Below are 18,029 nucleotides of genomic sequence, written 5' to 3'. Positions count from 1 at the left end.
GGAGACCCCAGCCTGCAATCCTAGTTTCCCTTCTATACGTGAAATAAGAATCACGTAGCTGAAGCCCACTGCCAGACGCTTTCTGAGCACTCGAATGCACAAATGCACACACAAAAAATACAAAAAATACAAACCCGCGGACACTTTTTTTTTTGTCCATGTGCTCGGCCTGCGCAGAATCAAACGTAGGCTGATGTCATCCGAGCACGGATCCAGCGTGGCCCACGCAAGCCGGCGCTACCGTCACGGGCGTTCTTGGCCAGGGAATCCCGGCCTGGGTGGAAACCCGTGACGCCCGCGCGGGTCTTCCGGCTCCAGGCGCGGTGGGCGTGGCCGGGGCGTGGCTTCATTCTCTAACTGCTACAAAGCCAGCAAGCTGGTGCCCTGGTGCCGTGAGTTTGTGGCATACCCGAAACTCCCGCAGGCAGTGATTCCGCGTGGGATGCACTGTGGGATTCGGGTCTGTGCACCGCAGGCTGTGTGGGGAGTGAGGGACCCGATACCGGAGCCAGAGCTCACTGGAAACTGAGCTCCGAGTACTACCCCAGTCAGTACCACCACGGAAGCCTGTCATCCCAGCACAGGGGTGATGGGGGCAGGAGGGTTAGGAGTCCAAGGTCATCCCAGACTGTACAATGAGTTTGGGGCCAGCCTGGGCTACGTGAGACCCTTCCAAGCCCTAGTCTGATTCTTCATGACCTGAGGGGCCGGAATGGAGAGGAGGTCTCAGAAAGTATCCTCTTCCCTGACTGGACACGCACATGCACACCCTGAAGGTGCCCCAAGTCTGTGGGCGTGGGGCCGCCACTATGACTGGCAGGCTGTTCACTGTCTCCCCACCAGTCTGGCATCTAATTACCATCAGGGTGAGACCAGCTGGCTGGAGAGATAAACACATCCCACTGTGTCTGCAGCCTGTCTGGGTCTCCCCAGCCCTTCACAGTCAGTTCCTGGGGATGTGGGGGAGAGGGGATCCTGGGTGGGCTCTGGGATGACCTTGGTGTGGTCACTTGGAGGGGAGACCCTTGCGTTTCTATGTGGGTCCCAGAAGGTGGGGCATGGCTGAGTGGCCCGAGTCCTTAATCCACTGTGTGTATGTCCCCGGCACACAGATGAAGGACCGTGCTGCTTACTGGTAGGGGACAGTCAGGACTGCTCCCAAAAGGTGGTCCTCTGCCACCCACACGCACGCACGCACGCATGCACGCACACAGCTGCATTCCTCCCAAAATCGAAACATTTTTAAGGTAAAGGGGGAAGGAAAGAAAAGATACGTCCCTGGTGTGAGTATGGATGCCCAAGCCCCATCATTTCACCCAGACTCCAGAGCTCAGCTTCCCACTCTCCCAGGCCCTCACCAGGTGCCCCTTCCTGTCAGTGGGACAGGGAGATCTTCCGTCTCAGGGCCTCGGTTTCTCCACTGTGAAATGAGAAGAGGTTTCTGAGGGTGCCTCGATGTCAGTTTCCCAAGACATGCATCTCTCTCTCCTCTCTGTCTCTCTCTCTGTCTCTCTGTCTGTCTGTGTGTATGTGTGTCTGTCTCTCTCTCTCTCTCTCTCACACACACACACTCTGGTTGTTCTTTTCTGGAATGTTCTACAAAATAAATCTGAAATCATGAAAATACTTGCAGGGAGTGTGGGACTGACCACACCCTAGATGTCCCTCCTCACCCAGATCTTGAGGAGGGGGAGAAGAGCCTTGCGTGCACCTGGCTGTCCTTTCTGCCGGTGAAAGAGTTAAAGTGCTTAGCTTGATGTTCAATGCTCACACTGTTCTTTCCAAGGGTTCTTTCACTCGTTTGTGATGTACAAGTGCTGGTACATAATTACTGCACATTTACACACTGAGATGTCTGTGTATCCTTCTGTCGGTTCATTACACAAATATGTACCGACTGCTAATAATCCATCCATCCAGAACCGGGGGATGTACTAGCGTCTCCTAAATACACAGATGTCTCTGCCTGGGAAGTGTGTGGCACCCGGGACCACGGCTGTGTTGGTGGACAACCAGGGGCAGCGAGCACGCTCGGGCGTCAGGATGTAGTGTGCAGCACCCCCACCTCGTGGACCCCTGGAGAGTACACACTCAGGTCCAGCCTCCGTGTGTCTTGTACAGACGTGCTCAGGCTGAGCATAGTGCCTCTTGGATGCCCGCCTGCCTGCCAGCCCCGCCCATCTCCGAGAGTGCCCCGGGCCAGGTGGGGCTGGGCAAGCCCCGGAAACCTCTCCCAGCTGCTGTGCCCAGTTTCAGGGAAGCCAAGGACTGGCACCCTGCCCACGGAGACTGTTTGCCCCTGCACCTGCTCTGGGGCATCTCGGAAGAAGCCTGGAGGCCCAACCCCCACCTCACAGCCCAGCGTGCCTGAATCCACCTCCGAGACCCACGGGGGTGGCACCCCATACCCAGTCAGGTCTCCAAGAGTAAGTGCACCCCTCAAAGTTAGAATCAGACTCAGCCAAGACAGAGCTCTTGAACGACAGAACCCAGAAGTGGAGATTACACCGGCTGTTTTTATTTTTTATTTTCCTAAGCTCAAGAGTGGCTTGCCTGTGCAATGCCCATGTGTGATACTTGAACTACACCTCAGGCACAGTGGACATTTAACTTAGGGACATCTGCAACTCGGTTCTGGTCATTGTGCGTGGAGCACACACTGGGGTTACCCGTGAGTGCTGGCCCAGGCAGGGATGTTTGGCTCTGCAGATGGCTGTCTGGTTCTGTTGTACCCAGCAGCAGAACTTTTAAATGTGTGTCTGCTCTCTGCTGGTGTTTGGATGTGTGGATGCCTGCACACAGTGGGTGCTGTGTGTAGCCTGTCAGTGCATGCACACAGTAGGAGCTGAGTGTGGCATGTGGGTGGCTGCACATAGTAGGCTTCATACTGAAGAAGCTGCACCGTGCAGGCTCTGCGTGCACTCGGGAGTCACTCACAACAGGGAATGGGGCTGCACAAAGACTCTGAATATGCTCAGGGACTGCACACAGTAGTTTCTGCAACGCTGGGGGGGGCTATACATAGGTTTCTCAGGAATCCAGGAGCTGAACACAGTAGAGTGCCCGTGAACTCGGGGCGGGAGGGGGGGAGCGGGCAGTACCGGGTGTGTCTCTTTACACATCCCCAGGAGCTAAACAGTATGTTTGGCAAGCATCCAGGGGCTGCACTCAGTAGGCCCTGCATTTGTTCAAAGATTGCACAAAGTAGATTTTTGCACTCCGCATGCACTCGGGAGCTGCACACAGTAGATTACGCATTAATACTGGGATTGCACACAGTAGGTTTTGCACTTTGCATGCTTCGGGGGCCGCACACAGTAGGTTATGCACAAGCTCAGGGGCTGCACGCAGTAGGCTCTGCGGACGGCCGCGGGGCAGGCCAAGTCCCTGGGGCTGGTGCACGCGGCCCAAGGCTGTTCCTGAGCTGGCTTCCTGCCCGGCCGTGAGCGCCAGGCGGCCCAGGGCAGGCGCCGCTCACAAAGGGAGGGTCTGTGCGGACGCCCCGCCCTCTCGCCGCCGGGGCGGACCCCCAACCCCCGCGGGCCGCAGACACCCGGTCTGGCGGGCACCAGAGCGAGGCTGGCACCGGCGCTCTCTGGAGGGGGTCGGCGGCGTGCGCCTAGGGCGCACCCGAGACGGGCGCTGGAGAGGGTCGGGGTGACCCCAGGTTGGGAGCCTGAGAGGGCCAAGCGCCTGCATAGTCGCCCACTAACACTGCCTGTGACTCCAACAACCGCCTCTGTCTCCAATTATCCAATTTAAGGACCAGGGAACCCGGGACTCCTGCCTGCTGGGGAGGGCGGGAGGGGTGTCTGGGGTCTGGGTCAGAGCCCCACACCACCCCCAGAGTGTCTGGCGAGAGGGTGGAGTGGCTTCAAGCCGTAATGAGGGTTCTGGAAGCAACTCGCTTTTTGCTGAGCTCTCTGCAACCCATGGAGTTCACCTTACCGTGTGGGAGGGCCCTTGCACTTTCCCTTTTAGGGGTGGGGAAACTGAGTCACAGCTGGCTCTGGTAACCCGTCAGTGAGGCAAGAGGCAATCTTGGTCTTCACCTTTTCGTGTAGGGGCAGCTGAGTTCCGCCCTTCCACACCGCCCTGGAGCCAGCAAGAGAAGCATTTATGGCGCGCCTGCTGTGTACACTGAGTCATAAACGTCACTCCACGCATTCGTACGCCCCGTGATCTCGTTTGACCTCCCATATGCGTGCGTGCGTGCGTGCTCCAGCTTGGAGCACACTCCACCAGAGCACGGAGGGTCTTGGTTTCTGCCCCCGGAAACTACTGACTCCACCCACTCCCAGGGTCCTGGGAACCGCAGAGTCTGAGAGGGGGTGGGGTGGGAACAGTGTAGGGAAATAATAGGGACAGCAGAGAGAGGAAACCCCCTGTGGGTTCTGCAGATGTGGATGCAGGGGTGAGACTAAGTCTTCTCGGTCCCCGGTGGGGGGCTGACTTTCAGGTTCTAAGCCATGGTTTTGGGGGAGAGGTTGTTTTGGGTCTTTGGAAGGGATCCTGGGTTGTACAGTCTCTGGGGAGTCTGTCTGATATGGCTTTGGGCGGGGGCGGGGGTCACCCCGATTGGGGGACTCCAATTGGTCCAAATCTATCTCTCTGCGCTCTTCTGCTTCCTGCTCCGGGGCTGGCAACCCCCTAGGGACGGGATGAGCAACGAGGCGCCTCCAGTGGTGAGGTGCTTGGAGAGAGCCGACCCCCTTGGTGGAGCGGGTGGGGCCCGGGATGAGGTTTCCAGAACGCAGAGGCGGGAAGAAAGGTCAGAACTGTCTGGGGCGTGGTGACACACAGGCCTGCGATCCCAGGATCTACGGGGACTTCCAGGCCTGTCTGGACTTCAAAGTGCAACACTGCCATTAAAAACGGAAAGACAACGAGGGAGACAAAGCTCAGAGGGTAAAGGGGCTTGCAGCCAAGTCTTAGGACCTGAGTTCAATCCCAGGACCCACACACAGGGAACCAACTCCCCCAAGTTGTCCTCTGACCTCCACATGCAAAAAATAAATTTAAAATCTCTTAAGGAAAAGCAAAAAAGCTGGTTATGATGGCACCAGTGTGCCACGACAGCATTGGGGATCTCTGTGAGTTGGAGGCCAACCTGGTGTATACAGCAGGTTCCAGGTCAGCCAGGACTACACAGAGAGACCCTGTCTGAAAGTAAAATGAAGGGCTGGAGAGATGGCTTCGAGATTAAGAGCACTGACTGCTCTTGCTGAGGTCTGGGGTCAGTTCCCAGCACCCACATGGTAGCTCACAACCAGGTTACCAGGAACACGCGCGGTGTGCATGCGGACCAGATTCTAGACAGGTTTTATTGGCCCTGAGACTCCCACCCGAAAGCCCTTGGCTGAGGCCCGCCCCCTTTCTAGCCATGTTCCCGCCCAGCACCCAGCACTCCTAAACTGTAAATGGCACCCTGAGCCCCTGGTGCTTCTTGTGGCCTCTGCTAGCTGCACGTTCCTGGAAGAGCAGGAAAGGTCCTGACATAGTCAGAGGTACATAAGATACATGCAGGTGACACAAAGAATCAAGTCACATCAAAGGAGAGTTTGACACATAGATGACTTTCTGTGTCCCAGCCTCAGGACAGACTGTTTTGTCCCTAGGGGATTCACTTAGCCTGCAGCTTGTGGTGCCCTCGCCAAGTCTTGTGACACCACTCAGCTTAGGGAACCTTGTCCTGTGAAGGTGTCCAGTCCAGTCACAGGACCTTGGGCAGGTGACTCCACCTCCTAGGATTGTTTCCCTGTGAAATAGGGACACTAATGGTGATCTCCTTTGGGATGTCCTGAGCAGTGACCAGTGAGCAGTTGCCCACCAAGCTGAGCAGGGCTGGGGGCGTGGTCTAGATGAAGCCCCGCCTAGAATTCCCCAGTGAGGGACTGGGGGCGTGGTCAGGGTGGAACTGGGGTAGCAGATCATTTTCAGGCTCTGAATTCCTCTCCCTTCCACCCCTATTACCAACACCACCTCGGACCCTTCACCCTGAAAAAAAAAAAACAAGTAAAATAAAACACTAAAGCAGCCGTCTCATATTATTTTCCCCAACATCTCTGTGTGTATTTGATGCGCACTGCAGCCCGGTCCTTCAGTTCAGCCGTGGTCACCTGTGCCTGGAGAGCGGGGTTCAGGGAAGGAGCTAGAGCCTCACGTGCTGTCGAGGCAAGCAGAGTGTCCACCCGTCACCATGCATCTGTCCGTGGGATGTCGGCTAGCGTGAGCAGACATACACCTGTTTCTACAAGTCCTTCACCAGGCTACGTGTCACCCGGGAGAGCCAGCTCAGAGAGGAACAGGAAGTAGCCCGGTGCAGGAGTCGGTGTTCTTATAACCGAGTACCGGGCACTGCGTGCGCAAGCGTGCGCGTGTGCATGCGCCACGCCCATCTGCCTGCAGCCTGCATTGCCAAGTTTTTCCTGCTTAACGTCCAAGGAGCACACCCACGTTTCCTGGCACACGATGGCGTCCCTAAGAGGACCAGCAGTCCGGGACAGGACCGAAGCTCGGTGACCTGGGACAGCTTCTCCCTGCTCACTGGGATGGCTCAGTCTCCCCTCAGCTGCCTAAAGTTTTCCCCTCATCCTCCCAAAATTCCAGACTCCAAGCCAGGCTGAGACTTCTCCACTCTGAGCTTGTCTCTTTTTCTGGGGGAAGATGAGTCTGGTGCAGCTGTGCTCCTGGAAAAAGGATGCTGGGCTGGCGTGGCTGAGTCAGGGAGCCAGGTATTCAGAGGGATTCCGCACGCGCCAGGGAGACCTCAGAACCTAGGAATGGAGCACCTCTATCGGAGGGGGAACCCAGGCAAGGCCCGAAAGCGTTAGGTCCTGGCTTGGGAGTACAGTGCTCTTCCCCACGGCCGTCAGTTTTGTGGGCACCTGAGTAGGGGATCCAGGGACCACCAGGTCAGTGAAGGGACAGACAGCAGGCTACAAGCCCTAAGGGCAGAGCCTGCAGAGACCTGCCTAGAGCCACCGCCGGCAGGCGCCGACTGCCCCCAGCATCATCACCTTAACGACCAGTGAAGCCTCACCCTGTGAAACCCCCTCCAGGCTCTCTGTCCCCAGGCTCCCTGTCCCCCTCCTACCCCTTCCCGCTCCGGGCTGTTAACTTCCCCACCCTAAAGCCCCTGGATGCGCCGCCCCATGGTGACCTTCCTCCCGTGGGTCTCCCTCAAAGACTGTGGAATCTAATTCCCAACCCCGCCCCCCACCCCGCGCACCTCCCTCCATCTCCCCAAACCCCTGTAATCCCCTGGGTCACTTCCCAGTGCTCCTGGAAGCCCAACACCTCAGCCCGGGCCCTCCCCTCCCCCACACCCCGCTCCTAGGTACCCTTCCCCTCCCCCCCACCCCGGGGGATTCCCCATATCGGTGCTCCACCTCCTGCGCGTGACTCCCAGGGCGCCCCCGGGGATTTCCTCCGCCCACCAGGGGCTATGGAAAGGTCGCACTGCTGGGGTCAGGGAAACTGAGTCCGGCCGGGTAGGAGAGCCCTGGGAGGGAGCGTGCGGTTTCCGTTTGAGGCGGGATGCACAGGGTGCAAAGGCTCCAGGGTGTTTTCCTACCGTTGACTTCAGCTCGGGCAAAGAATGAGAAAAACATTCTTTTCCTTTTGTGCGTCCACAAGGCCCATCCCAGGAAGGAGAGCTTGGGTGCGTGAGAAAAAGGGCGCGCCCCGGGGACGGTCGGGAATCCCACCCCCAAAGGCCCCTTGCTGTGTGGCCGCGGGCGCCCTCACCGCGCGCCTGGTCTGGGCCGTCGGGTGGGAGGGGGCGCGGTCTCTTCCCGTGCGCCGACCCGGGGCCCGGCTCCAGCACAGTGGGTAACAGGGGGCCGGGCCGCCGGTTTCGTAATAAACCCGCCTCGTAATTGCTGTGAAGCCGGAGTTGGGTGGTGGCGCCTGCGGCGGGGCAGCAGCGTCTAGAGCTGCGGACCCAGAGCCCCTGACGAGGCTGGGTGGCCGCGGCGCGACACGGGGGGCGCACCTGGGGCGGCCGGTGGGCCAAGGAGGAGACACAACGGGAACCCGGAGGCTTAACTTGTTTATTAGAATGTCTCTGCAGTAGAAATTTTAAAAAATACGCAAGCGACCCGTCTTGCTCAGCACAACAAAACAGACGTGTGTCAGAGTCGCAGTCCCGGGTTCGTCCCGGCTCCCGCGGCTGCGGGCGCCTCCTTCCGCTGTGCAATCCACTGTCCTGCGGGGTCGGGGCCGCCTCACCCCTCCCCGCGGCGTCGAGTCCAGACCCTCCGCGCTGCCCGCGGCTGCGTGCAGAGGCCGGGTGCAGGATCCCCGGGCCCGGGCTCCAAAGGCCCAGGCTCCTCCTCTGGCCCGGGCTCCCCTCCTTCCTGTCTCGGCGACCACCTGCGGTGCTGCTCCTGGTTCCGCCGCACGCTCCCCTCTCATCTCAGTCTCGGTGACTCCGCCCCTCCCGGAAGGTCTCACGGGTAGGGTGACTTTTGAGGGATTGTTCTTGGGGATGAGGGGGAGGGGGTCAAACATGTATTTTATTTAAATTTTTTACGGGACAGCAACTCAACAGTTGCCTTAGATGTCTGTGGAGGTGTCAGCGCTCCTCCAGAGAGATAGAAGGGACCCACTGGTTATTGCCTCTGCTCTCCTCGCAGTAACTGGCCACCTCCACCAGGCCTTGGCTTTTCCAGGTATCTGTGTGACAGTTCTGTGGAGGGGGACAAAAAGGAAGGGTTTAGTGGGAGCTCTAGGAGTGCGGTAGAGAGCCTCCCGCTGGCACCCAGGGGCCCCTGTGGTGAAAAACAGGCTGGCTCAAAATAGCTTCCAGGGTGACGAGGCAGCCCACGGGACATGCCTGGCGTGGCTGGGCAGTGCGCTGGTGCTGGACCAGCCAGTCCAGCTATGTTGACAAACACGGGATCTGGTGGCCGGGGCAGGCAGGTGGGGCAGGGAGACAGAGACAGGCCGGGCTCACCGTGACCAGGAGGCAGTGCAGGTCCCGGGCCTCAGTGGTGCCCAGCGTTTCCGCGGGCTCGCCCAAAAGCTGGGCCAGCCTCTGCATGCCGGACACGCGAACGATGTCAATGTCATTGTCACAGCAGAACGACTGGATGAGGGTGAAGTGGATCTGCAGGGCGATGTCATCTTCCTCCTCTTCGTCTATGGCCAGGAGGCACAGGACCACGCTGTCAGGGTCCCTGCAGGAGGGAGGGGGTGTCAGCACCGTGCCGAGCTCGGGGACCGCACACGGGAGAGGTGTGGACAGGACCCACGGTGCAAGACCAAACCCACCCACCCCCCAGCGCTGCTCGGTTGCTGGGGTGGCCAGCTATGCAAATTATGATGGCGGTGGGGGAGGGGGGCGCACGGCTCAAAGGTAATGAGGTTGCCTTGTCAAAACAAAAAAACAAGATCGCAAACTTGCAATGTCAGGATTCTGCGCGTCTCCATCCCCCCAAAGATAAGTTCTCAGAGAAATGTCGCCCTCCACTCTCCCCAATACCGAGAGAGCTGGGAAAATCCCCCAAAGACCTGTGCCCTACTGGGGTGATTGGAGGGCGCGAGCATTAGAGGGGCGCCCCCACCTACGCCCGGGAAAGGGGGTGCTGACTCACACATTCATCAGTTTGGCCGCCTCGTACACCCCCACGGTGAGGCGATCCTGACGCTGCGCGGCCACCAGCAGCTGCTCCACCGCGGCGGTCACCGCCTGCATCCTAAGAGACCAAGGGAGAGGAGGCGATTAGCCGATGACAGCTCGGCCAACTTCAGGCGGCGGGGGAGACCTCAAGCCCCCGCCGTACTCACCTCTGAGCCGCGTTGTCGCTCGCCACCAGCTCTTCCAGCGTCATGATGCAGTCACTCTCCACAGCGGACCCTCACGGAAGGTCCCCAAGCGTAAAGTATGCGCTCAGATCCAACCCAAGGGGAAAAACACCTTCCCGTGCGATCAGAAGCTTCCAAAGTCTTCCGGAGGCGGCGGGACTTCCCTTCCCAAGAAAAAGGCAGGAGAGGAAATAAAAAGGTTGCAAAATCCCCACGAAAATTAATCCAAGAACGGAGACCACCCGAAGGCCAGGACTGCAACGGAGTGAGCGCGCGGCGACCGGGAGCCGCTTTATATATAAACTCTCCGGATGGGGCGTGGCCTCAGGAGGCCTACGCAGTCCTCCCATTGGTGCACACACAAAGAGCTGAGTGAGCCGTGCTGCGATTGGCTGGTGATTGAAAGGGCGGAGCTCAAGCGCCGACGGCCCCACGTGGGGTCAGGGCTGGGAGGAGCGCAAACCCGAGCCGCCGCGAGTGCCAGAAAAGCGCGAGAGAAGAAAAAAAAAAAAAAACCACACACACAGACAGAAAAAAACAGAAGTTTCTCTCCTGATTTCCCGGCAGCCGCGCTACGCAGGCCGCGCGCGGGGTTTCCAGCGCGCTGGTCTGGCCTGGACTTTCGAGGAGGGCTGTCTGGAATCCCCTCCCTGTCCCCGGAGAGTCCCCCAGCCTTTCCCAGGCTCTGCTCTGGGAAGGGTTGCGCATGGGCCCGAGGACACCGTCTGCAGCCCGATCCTTCCCAGGATGGCAACTTTTTGTGCATGGGGGGTCTTGCCCATCTTTGGAGACCCTAGACCTTGGGTAACTGAACTTCTCGTGCCAACGCAATCCTGGCCTTGTAAGGTTGGAGACTGATCTAAATCACGTCCAGGGTATGCAGTAAACGCCTACTTAGTAAGGACGCTGGGATCTTCACTCCTAAGTGAGAGCTACAAGGTACCCTACACCACCACCGTGCTCTGAGAACGCACAGCCCCCTCGCGCAAGGGGCGGGGAGGGTTCACCCAAGAAGCTACCGCTACCCGGCGGGCTTGGTAGGTGGCTTAGGGGTCCCTACGGAGACCAGAGCTGCAGAGCACTAAGGAATGGCCGGGGAAGAGCGATGAGGAACCCTTCTCCCGGCACCCCGAGAGTTTCAGGGTGGGGTGCGCGTGGGTGGCGCAGGTGAACAGGCCTGCAGGCGCTCTGCGGAGCGGCCTCGCCCCCTGCCGGCAGCCTCTCGGTCCAGGCTCTGACCGATTTGTCCCGACACCTGACCCTTGCGGGTAAACCGAGGCAAAGCGAAAGTATGCTGCCCCCTGGGACAGGATGACCGGATGGCAGCCGCTTGTTTGTGCCTGGCATTTTTGCAGTGCGCAACACGAGCCGCAGGCCCCTTCTGCGACGCGTGCCATTTCTCTTGCACAACGTTTGGCAAGCAAAGGGACTGATAGCTGCATTAAGCAAAAGAGAAACTGAGGCTTCCGAGGGCGTTCTCTTCAGAGCAACACCACGGTTGCTGATAGTAGAGCCAGACAGCAAGGACACGAGGCGGGCGGGCGGGCAGATCCCGCGTGGGACTCTCCCACGGCGCACGGGGGCTCCCGGTGACTCACACTGCGTCCCCTCCTCCGCCAGCCTGGGGCCTGGCCTCGGCCTCGCAGCTCGGTTCCCCCGGATCCCCGGCCCCCGGGTCCGGTGACGCATCGCGCCTCCTCCGCGCCGCCCACCGAGCGCGCGAAATGTCCCCGGTGTGAGAGGCGCGCCGGCGACACCTGGCGGCCTCATGAGGTCTCTGCGCGCGCAGCTTCCGGAAAGGGAGGGGTAGAGAACACTTGCAGTAGGTATTTCTTTTTGTTTCTTTTCTTTCTGTTTTCAGCGATGCTGGGGATGAATCCAGGGCTTCCTGACGCCAGGCCAGCACGCATATCTATATACACTATATCCAACCCGACATATACTGTACGTACACTATTTTAAATATCAACCATGAAGGGCTGGCAGGTTGGTTCAGCAGGAAAAGGAGCTTGTTGCCAAGCATGAGTTTGATGCGCAGAATCTACAGGGTGGCAGGAGGGAACTTACCCCATAGCTGCTTTCTGACCTCCAAACACACTCCAAGTCCAACATTCCTGCGCACATACACACAAATAACTTTATCACGTGGGTATTCGAATTGGCATCCTGGTGATTCGGTGGGCAGAGAGCTCCTGCAGCATCCCTGAGTCCCTGACTTCCTTCCTTGGTACCACATGAACCCTAGACTTGTGCACACTTGTCACCCCGATACTGGGGAGGTAGAGGCAGGAACATCAGTCGGTAGCTCAGCGTCATCTAGGGCTATGTAGTGAGTTTGACGCTAGTCTGAGCTATATGTTGGAGCGGGGCTGGAGGGACGGTGCAGCCGTTAAGAGCACTGGTTGCTTTTTCAGAGGACCTGGGTTTAATTCCCAGCAACCAAGTGACTGCTCGCAACAGTGTAACTCCAGAGCCAGGGGACCTGACACCCTCTTAGCGGTGCCAGGCAAGGACGAGGTGCACAGACAAGACGCAGGCAAAAGCCATAAAAGCACAAATCTTGCAGAGGCAGGAGGATCTCTGTGCATTCGAGGCCAGCCTGGTCAACAGAGCGAGGTCCAGGACAGCCAGGGCTACATGGTGAGGAGCTGGGCCACACCAAGGCCTAGTGTTTGCTGTCTAGACAGAAAAGGTGATCTGGGTCTGTGAAGACAAAGCAGAGGCCTGCGGGATGAGCAGGGCTCTCACAGCAAGACCGGAAATAGCATCAAGGGCGAGGAAACTGCTTGGACAAAGGCAGGGTTCCCCGGGAGGGGCTGTTTTGACTGTGATCGGAAGGCCTGCCAGGAAGGGCCTGGGCTCCTGGAACATCACGTGCTCCCGCCATGCCTTTTCCTTCCTTTTTTCTTCTCTCTGTCTGTCTGTCTGTCTGTCTGTCTGTCTGTCTGTCTGTCTCTCTCTCTCTCTCTCTCTCTCTCTCTCAGGACTCATGTAGCCCAGGCTACCCTAAGCTCACTATGTAGCTTCTGACGCTCCTGGGCCACCACAGCGGGCCTATGCCATCCATGCTGCAGCACCTTGAGGACTCTTGGCGAGTGCTCCTCTCACTGGACCCAGCCAGGGTTCCTTTTCTTTCTTTCTTTTATTTCTTATGAAGAGACAGCCAGTGTTAATGGTTGAGTAGCAGAATCTAGGACTCTGGGGTGGCTGGTGTGAGAGTCTCTTTCTTATGTTAACTGACAGGGGAAATGCCTCTTCACTGGGGGGTTGGCACCGTCCTAGCTGGGATCCCAGACTGCAGTCAGGAAAATGGGACAGAGCTTGTGTGCGGCCCGGACTCGGCACAAAGGGAAGGGCTGTCCTCGGGAGTTGTAAGCTCCCTTGAGTTGTGGCTGTCATAAGCCTCCTAACCAAGTTCACAGGAGACAAAGACAGCATGTGGGCCAAAGGAGGACCTCTGGCATTCTCTGTGGGCCCCAGTGTCTCATTGACCTGGAACCTCACCAGCAGGTGCCTCCAGCTGGCCAGTGAGTGAGTGACAGGACCCCCCCACTGCACATCTTAATGGCACAGGGCTCACCGGCTGAGGGCTGGAGGGGTGGCTTGGGGTGGACAGCCAGCTCCGTGGTTGAGAGCCTCTGCTGCTCTTACCAAGGACCCAGCACCCACACCAGGCAGCTCTTCCGGTCTCCAAGGGAACTGCACTCACATGGACGTATATACACGTAATTAAGAATAACTTTTTAGCCTGCTTGTGGTGGCCCATGCCTTAATTCCTGCTCTTGGGAGGCAGAGTCAGGAGGAACTCTGTGAGTTCAGAGGCCAGCCTGGTCTAGAGTGAGTTCCAGGACAGCCAGGAACACACAGAGAAAATCTGTTTTGAAAAAAAATTCTGTTTTGTTCTGTGTTTTTTTTTTTTTTCGAGACAGAGTTTCTCTGTATTGTTTTGGAGCCTGTCCTGGAGTTTGCGCTGTAGACCAGGCTGGCCTCTGAACTTACAGAGATCCGCCTGCCTCTGCCTCCCAAGTGCTGGGATTAAAGGCTGTGCCACCACCACCCGGCATGAAAAAAAAATTTTAAGGCTAAAATCATAACTACAGAGATGAGTCAGTTTGCAAAGATACTTGCTACCAAGTCAAACAACCTGAGTTCAATCCCAGGAACCCATATAGTCAAATAAAAGAAAGTCCTAAGAGCAGGGTGATAGTGACGTCATGTGCTTGTAAAACTCCTGCCCCAGGGTAGGGAGCTGTTAACATTTGGTACTGCTGTGTGTGAGGAGCACATGTCTGTGTCAGGTGGTGCAGTCACAGTGGGCTCCCTTGAGGAGGTGGCATCTAAGTTGAGTCTGGAACATGAAAAGTCCAAGAAGAGGGTGCAGCCTGTGCAGCCTGTGCAAAGGTCCTGGGGCAGGCCGGAGTTTGGCATGACAGGAGAGGATCCAGGAGGTCTGTGTGGCTGAGGGCAGAGGGGGCATGGGGCAGGGCCTTGGTGGGTTTTAGGAAAGACTGGGGCTTTGAACCTGAGGAAGGTGAGGACCATGAACGGAGGCAGCCACAGAAAGCTGGAGAGCAGGAGGCAGGGAGGCTAGATGTGAGGGTCTGGATGGGTTCCCTCTGATGTGGCCAGGAAGTTGTGAGCATGTCTGAAGGGCTGGGCTCTGACATCATGTATTTTCACACAGTGGAACAGAACACCGGTCCTGTCCCCAAGGAGAAGTTTCCGGGGCAGTGACTCAGGCTGTCATTCTGCAAGTGTCCAGACATTTGTATGACAGGAACCATCGGGCAGCGGGCGGGGCTGCGGGCGGGGCTGGCACAGCTGTGGGAGGCAGGGAGCACCAGGAACAACGGGGGTGGGGGGGGGGGCAAGGAGACCACTGTGGTTGCCCTGTCCCCAAGCCAATGACTTCAGATCAGCCTTTCTTTCTCGCTGTGGGAAGAGGGACTCAGGGCCCTCCATCCTTGAGTTGCTGGCTTGATTTCCCCGAAAGGAAATCTTCTCAAAGTGACCACATAGGTGGACTTGCAACAGAGCACTAGTGACCGGGCTCTCCACCCCCCCAGGACAGTCACCCCAGGCCAGACACCCTGTCTGCATGGTTTTTGTTTTGTTTTTGTTTTTGTTTTGAGACAGGAATTCTGGAGGCCAAATTTGGTTAAAATTTATAATCCTAGTGCTTCAGCATCCCAGGTTCAGGGTTAGGCTATCAAGACTAGAACAGTGGTGGCGCACACCTTTAATCCCAGCATTCAGGAGAGACAGGTGGATCTCTGTGAGTTCGGGGCCAGCCTGGTCTACCAAGGGACTTCCAGGACAGGCTCCAAAGCTACAGAGGAAACCCTATCTTGAAAAACAAACAAACAAAAGACCACCCTAGGTAATAAACTGATACACTGTCTCAAAATCAGGGCAGGGGAGGGGCTGTTGGTACGTGCATTGCATCACAGCAGCAGGGCCGTGGTGGTGGCGCAGCCTTTAATCCCAGCACTCGGGAGCCAGAGGCAGGCAGATCTCTGTGAGTTCGAGACCAGCCTGGTCTACAAGAGCAAGTTCCAGGACAACCTCCAAAGCCACAGAGAAACCCTGTCTCGGAAAAAAAAAAAAAAGGAAGTCTTTTCTAGAAGCCCATAAAGCTCCATTGCCCCCCTCTCACGCACCCTCAAAACTTCCCCAATGAGGGGCTGGGGGCATGGTCGGGTGGAGCCCCGCCTACATGCCCAGTGAAGGGCTGGGAGCCTGGAGAACTTACCAACTATGTACCAGCCTTGCGTTTTATCTCTAGTACTGGGAATACAAAATTCGGTGGGAGGAGGTTAGGTGCTGGCTGTGAAAGACTAAAGAATTGCCGTTGGTTCGCAGGAAGGCAGACCTGTAGGGAAAAGGGTCCAGCCAAAGAAACACACCCTGAGCAGAGCCAAAGGAACACACTTTGTCCCTGGAATCAGAGCCAGTGGAAGAAATGCACCCTGGCCCAAAATTGGTGCCAAGGCTAAAAAAGACCAGAGAAAGAAACACACTTTGGCCTTAAGCCAAATCTGACATCCTGTGCAGAAAACTAACCAATCCTCGAGCAGACCTCTAGCCAATCTGAGCCCATCACTAAAATCTAACCAATCACCACTCAGGAAGCCCTATATAAACCCTGTGTCTGTTCAGCTTGTGGCTGCGCTACCCTGCTGTCCTCTGCCACTGTGGCAGGCAATCTCCTAGCTTCTTCCCTCCGGGTGAGGCAGAACAGAGGGAGCAGGAGCGAAGTTGTTACACTCCCTGGAGCAGAGCTGAACTGTAGCAACTTCGCCCTGCCTGAGCAAAACTGCTACACTAGGTGAACATCCCCAGCTGGAAGACCCTCTCGTGCCGGAGCAGAGCTGGAAGACCCTCTCCAGCCGGAGCAGAGCGGATACACTGGGGAAGCCTTTCCCTGAAGTAGGACTGTAAGCTGCTAAGCTTACTGCAACCTGTGGTAGTCCTTGGCTCCCAAGCTCCAGGATACCTTTCCACCTGAGCTGTGTAACACTCAGTATTCTGTGACTCCCGAGTGCCAGAATACCTGACCCATCCGATCCGACCGAAATGCCTACAGAAAGGAGATAAAGTCATCTTCTGACTCCTACACTAAGTTCATGGCAAGCAGGCCCTTGCATCATGTAGAATGCACACATGTACACACACAGAGAAAGACACAATTAAAACAAAACGGCAATTAATCCTTGAAATTGCCCCCCCATACTGGACAGAAATGAGTTTCTGACCCAGGTGGGCTGACACTCCAGAGCTGACTTGGCAATCAAGTACAATTTTCCTACACATACGCAACTTAGATTATGTTTAATTTCTAGGGCCAGAGAAAGGACCAGACTCAGAGGGTAAAGGGGGCTTGATGCCAAGCCTGCTGATCTGAGTTCAATCCCAGTATCTGAAAAGCAGGAAGCAAAGACAGACATCTGTCCTCCAAAACTCACTGTTGCTCGGGTACACGGCCCATGCACATTAAAACAATTTACTATGTAACAAAAATTGTAGTTTATTTCATATATTGGGGATAGAAAGAGATTATTAGGGATCCAGTTTAATTAATTGAAGACACTTAAAGATTTATTTATTTATTATGTATACAATGTTCTGCCTGCATATTCCTGCAGGCCAGAAGATGGCATCAGATCTCATTACACATGGTTGTGAGTCACCATGTGGTTGCTGGAAATTGAACTCAGGTCCTCTGAGAGAACAGCCAGTGCTCTTAACCACTGAGCCATCTCTCCAGTCCAGGATACAATGTAATCAAACTGTAAATGCGGTCTGTCTCAAAATACCTACATTTTTGTTGACAGTGGGATTAACATACATGTTAAATATTAATGTAAATGTTTATAATTACATTTTGTCTACTGTGGAGGGAGCGTAGGTGTGAGGGCATGCACATGCTATGACAGGGCTGTCAGCTCTGTCCTTTCCCGTGTGGGTCCCTAGGATCTGATGGGCCGTCAGGCTTGGCAGCAAGTCCATTTACCCACTGGCCCTAAATATATATTTTGAGAGGGTATTTGTTACACAGCAAAAGCTGACTAATACCCAGACATACCTTATATTCCTGCCTTTATTTTTTTATTTTCCTGACCTTGCCCAGGGGACACCTCTCTCCTTAGCTTCTCAGTGCAGACATGGCAGCCACTGACATTTCACCTGGGCTTTTCCTCCTTCAGCAGGGATGGAGACCGCAGCTCCCCCTACACACACGTGCTGATGCCTCTGCATCCTGCTACCATGCAGCTTACAATTTTCTAAAGCACCTAGAACTTACCCTGAGTCTGTGGCCTCCCTAGTGGCAGGCTCACAGACAAATGTCTCCATTTGCCAAGCTCATCGTCCAGTGAGGGTCCAACCCACCCTGGATTTCCTGGCTGGTGTCCCAGGATTTTGGTCTCCTCATTTTCTTTTCTTTTGTTTCAGACATCGGCTGGCTTGGAGCTCACTTTGTAGACCAGGCTGACTCCAAACTCACAGAGAGTCACCTGTCTCTGCCTCACTAGCCACAGTGCCGGGTTGTTAAATTATGATGTTAGATTGTAGGTTGAGTTCCTAAATTCTGGGAGTGAGTTTGACACAGCTCCAGAATCGACACCCCAAAACTGTCCTCCCTCAAATACAGAGCCAGGATCCAGGATCCAAATTCCTGAAAGACGGTTCCCTCTCCAGATTCCTGAATCCAGGATCCA

At 56.3% G+C, this 18,029-nt stretch overlaps 1 protein-coding gene across 1 annotated transcript; it reads right to left on the bottom strand.

Annotated features, from left to right (window-relative positions):
- Window positions 1-8,040: 8,040 nt before the first annotated feature.
- On the bottom strand, window positions 8,041-10,071 carry Gadd45b (growth arrest and DNA damage inducible beta). The gene is made up of 4 exons (XM_005083280.4): window positions 9,793-10,071; window positions 9,600-9,701; window positions 8,960-9,182; window positions 8,041-8,692 (listed from the first exon to the last, which is right to left on the bottom strand). The coding sequence occupies exons 1-4, from the start codon at window positions 9,834-9,836 to the stop codon at window positions 8,579-8,581; spliced, it is 483 nt and encodes a 160-aa protein (XP_005083337.1). The 5' UTR covers window positions 9,837-10,071; the 3' UTR covers window positions 8,041-8,578.
- Between the last annotated feature and the right edge of the window lie 7,958 nt (window positions 10,072-18,029).

The sequence above is a fragment of the Mesocricetus auratus genome, unplaced genomic scaffold, assembly GCF_017639785.1.
Source record: "Mesocricetus auratus isolate SY011 unplaced genomic scaffold, BCM_Maur_2.0 Super-Scaffold_100676, whole genome shotgun sequence".
In the NCBI taxonomy this organism is placed as follows: Eukaryota; Metazoa; Chordata; class Mammalia; order Rodentia; family Cricetidae; genus Mesocricetus; species Mesocricetus auratus.
This window is presented reverse-complemented; position numbering and strand designations above follow the sequence as displayed.

Bases quoted from the DNA above. Each gene is read 5' to 3' on its own strand.
- Gadd45b (XM_005083280.4), bottom strand. From the start codon at position 9,836: ATGACGCTGGAAGAGCTGGTGGCGAGCGACAACGCGGCTCAGAG. The intron at 9,702-9,792 runs GTGAGTACGGCG...TTGGTCTCTTAG, and splicing joins AGCGACAACGCGGCTCAGAG to GATGCAGGCGGTGACCGCCG. The intron at 9,183-9,599 runs GTGAGTCAGCAC...TCCCTCCTGCAG, and splicing joins GCGGCCAAACTGATGAATGT to GGACCCTGACAGCGTGGTCC.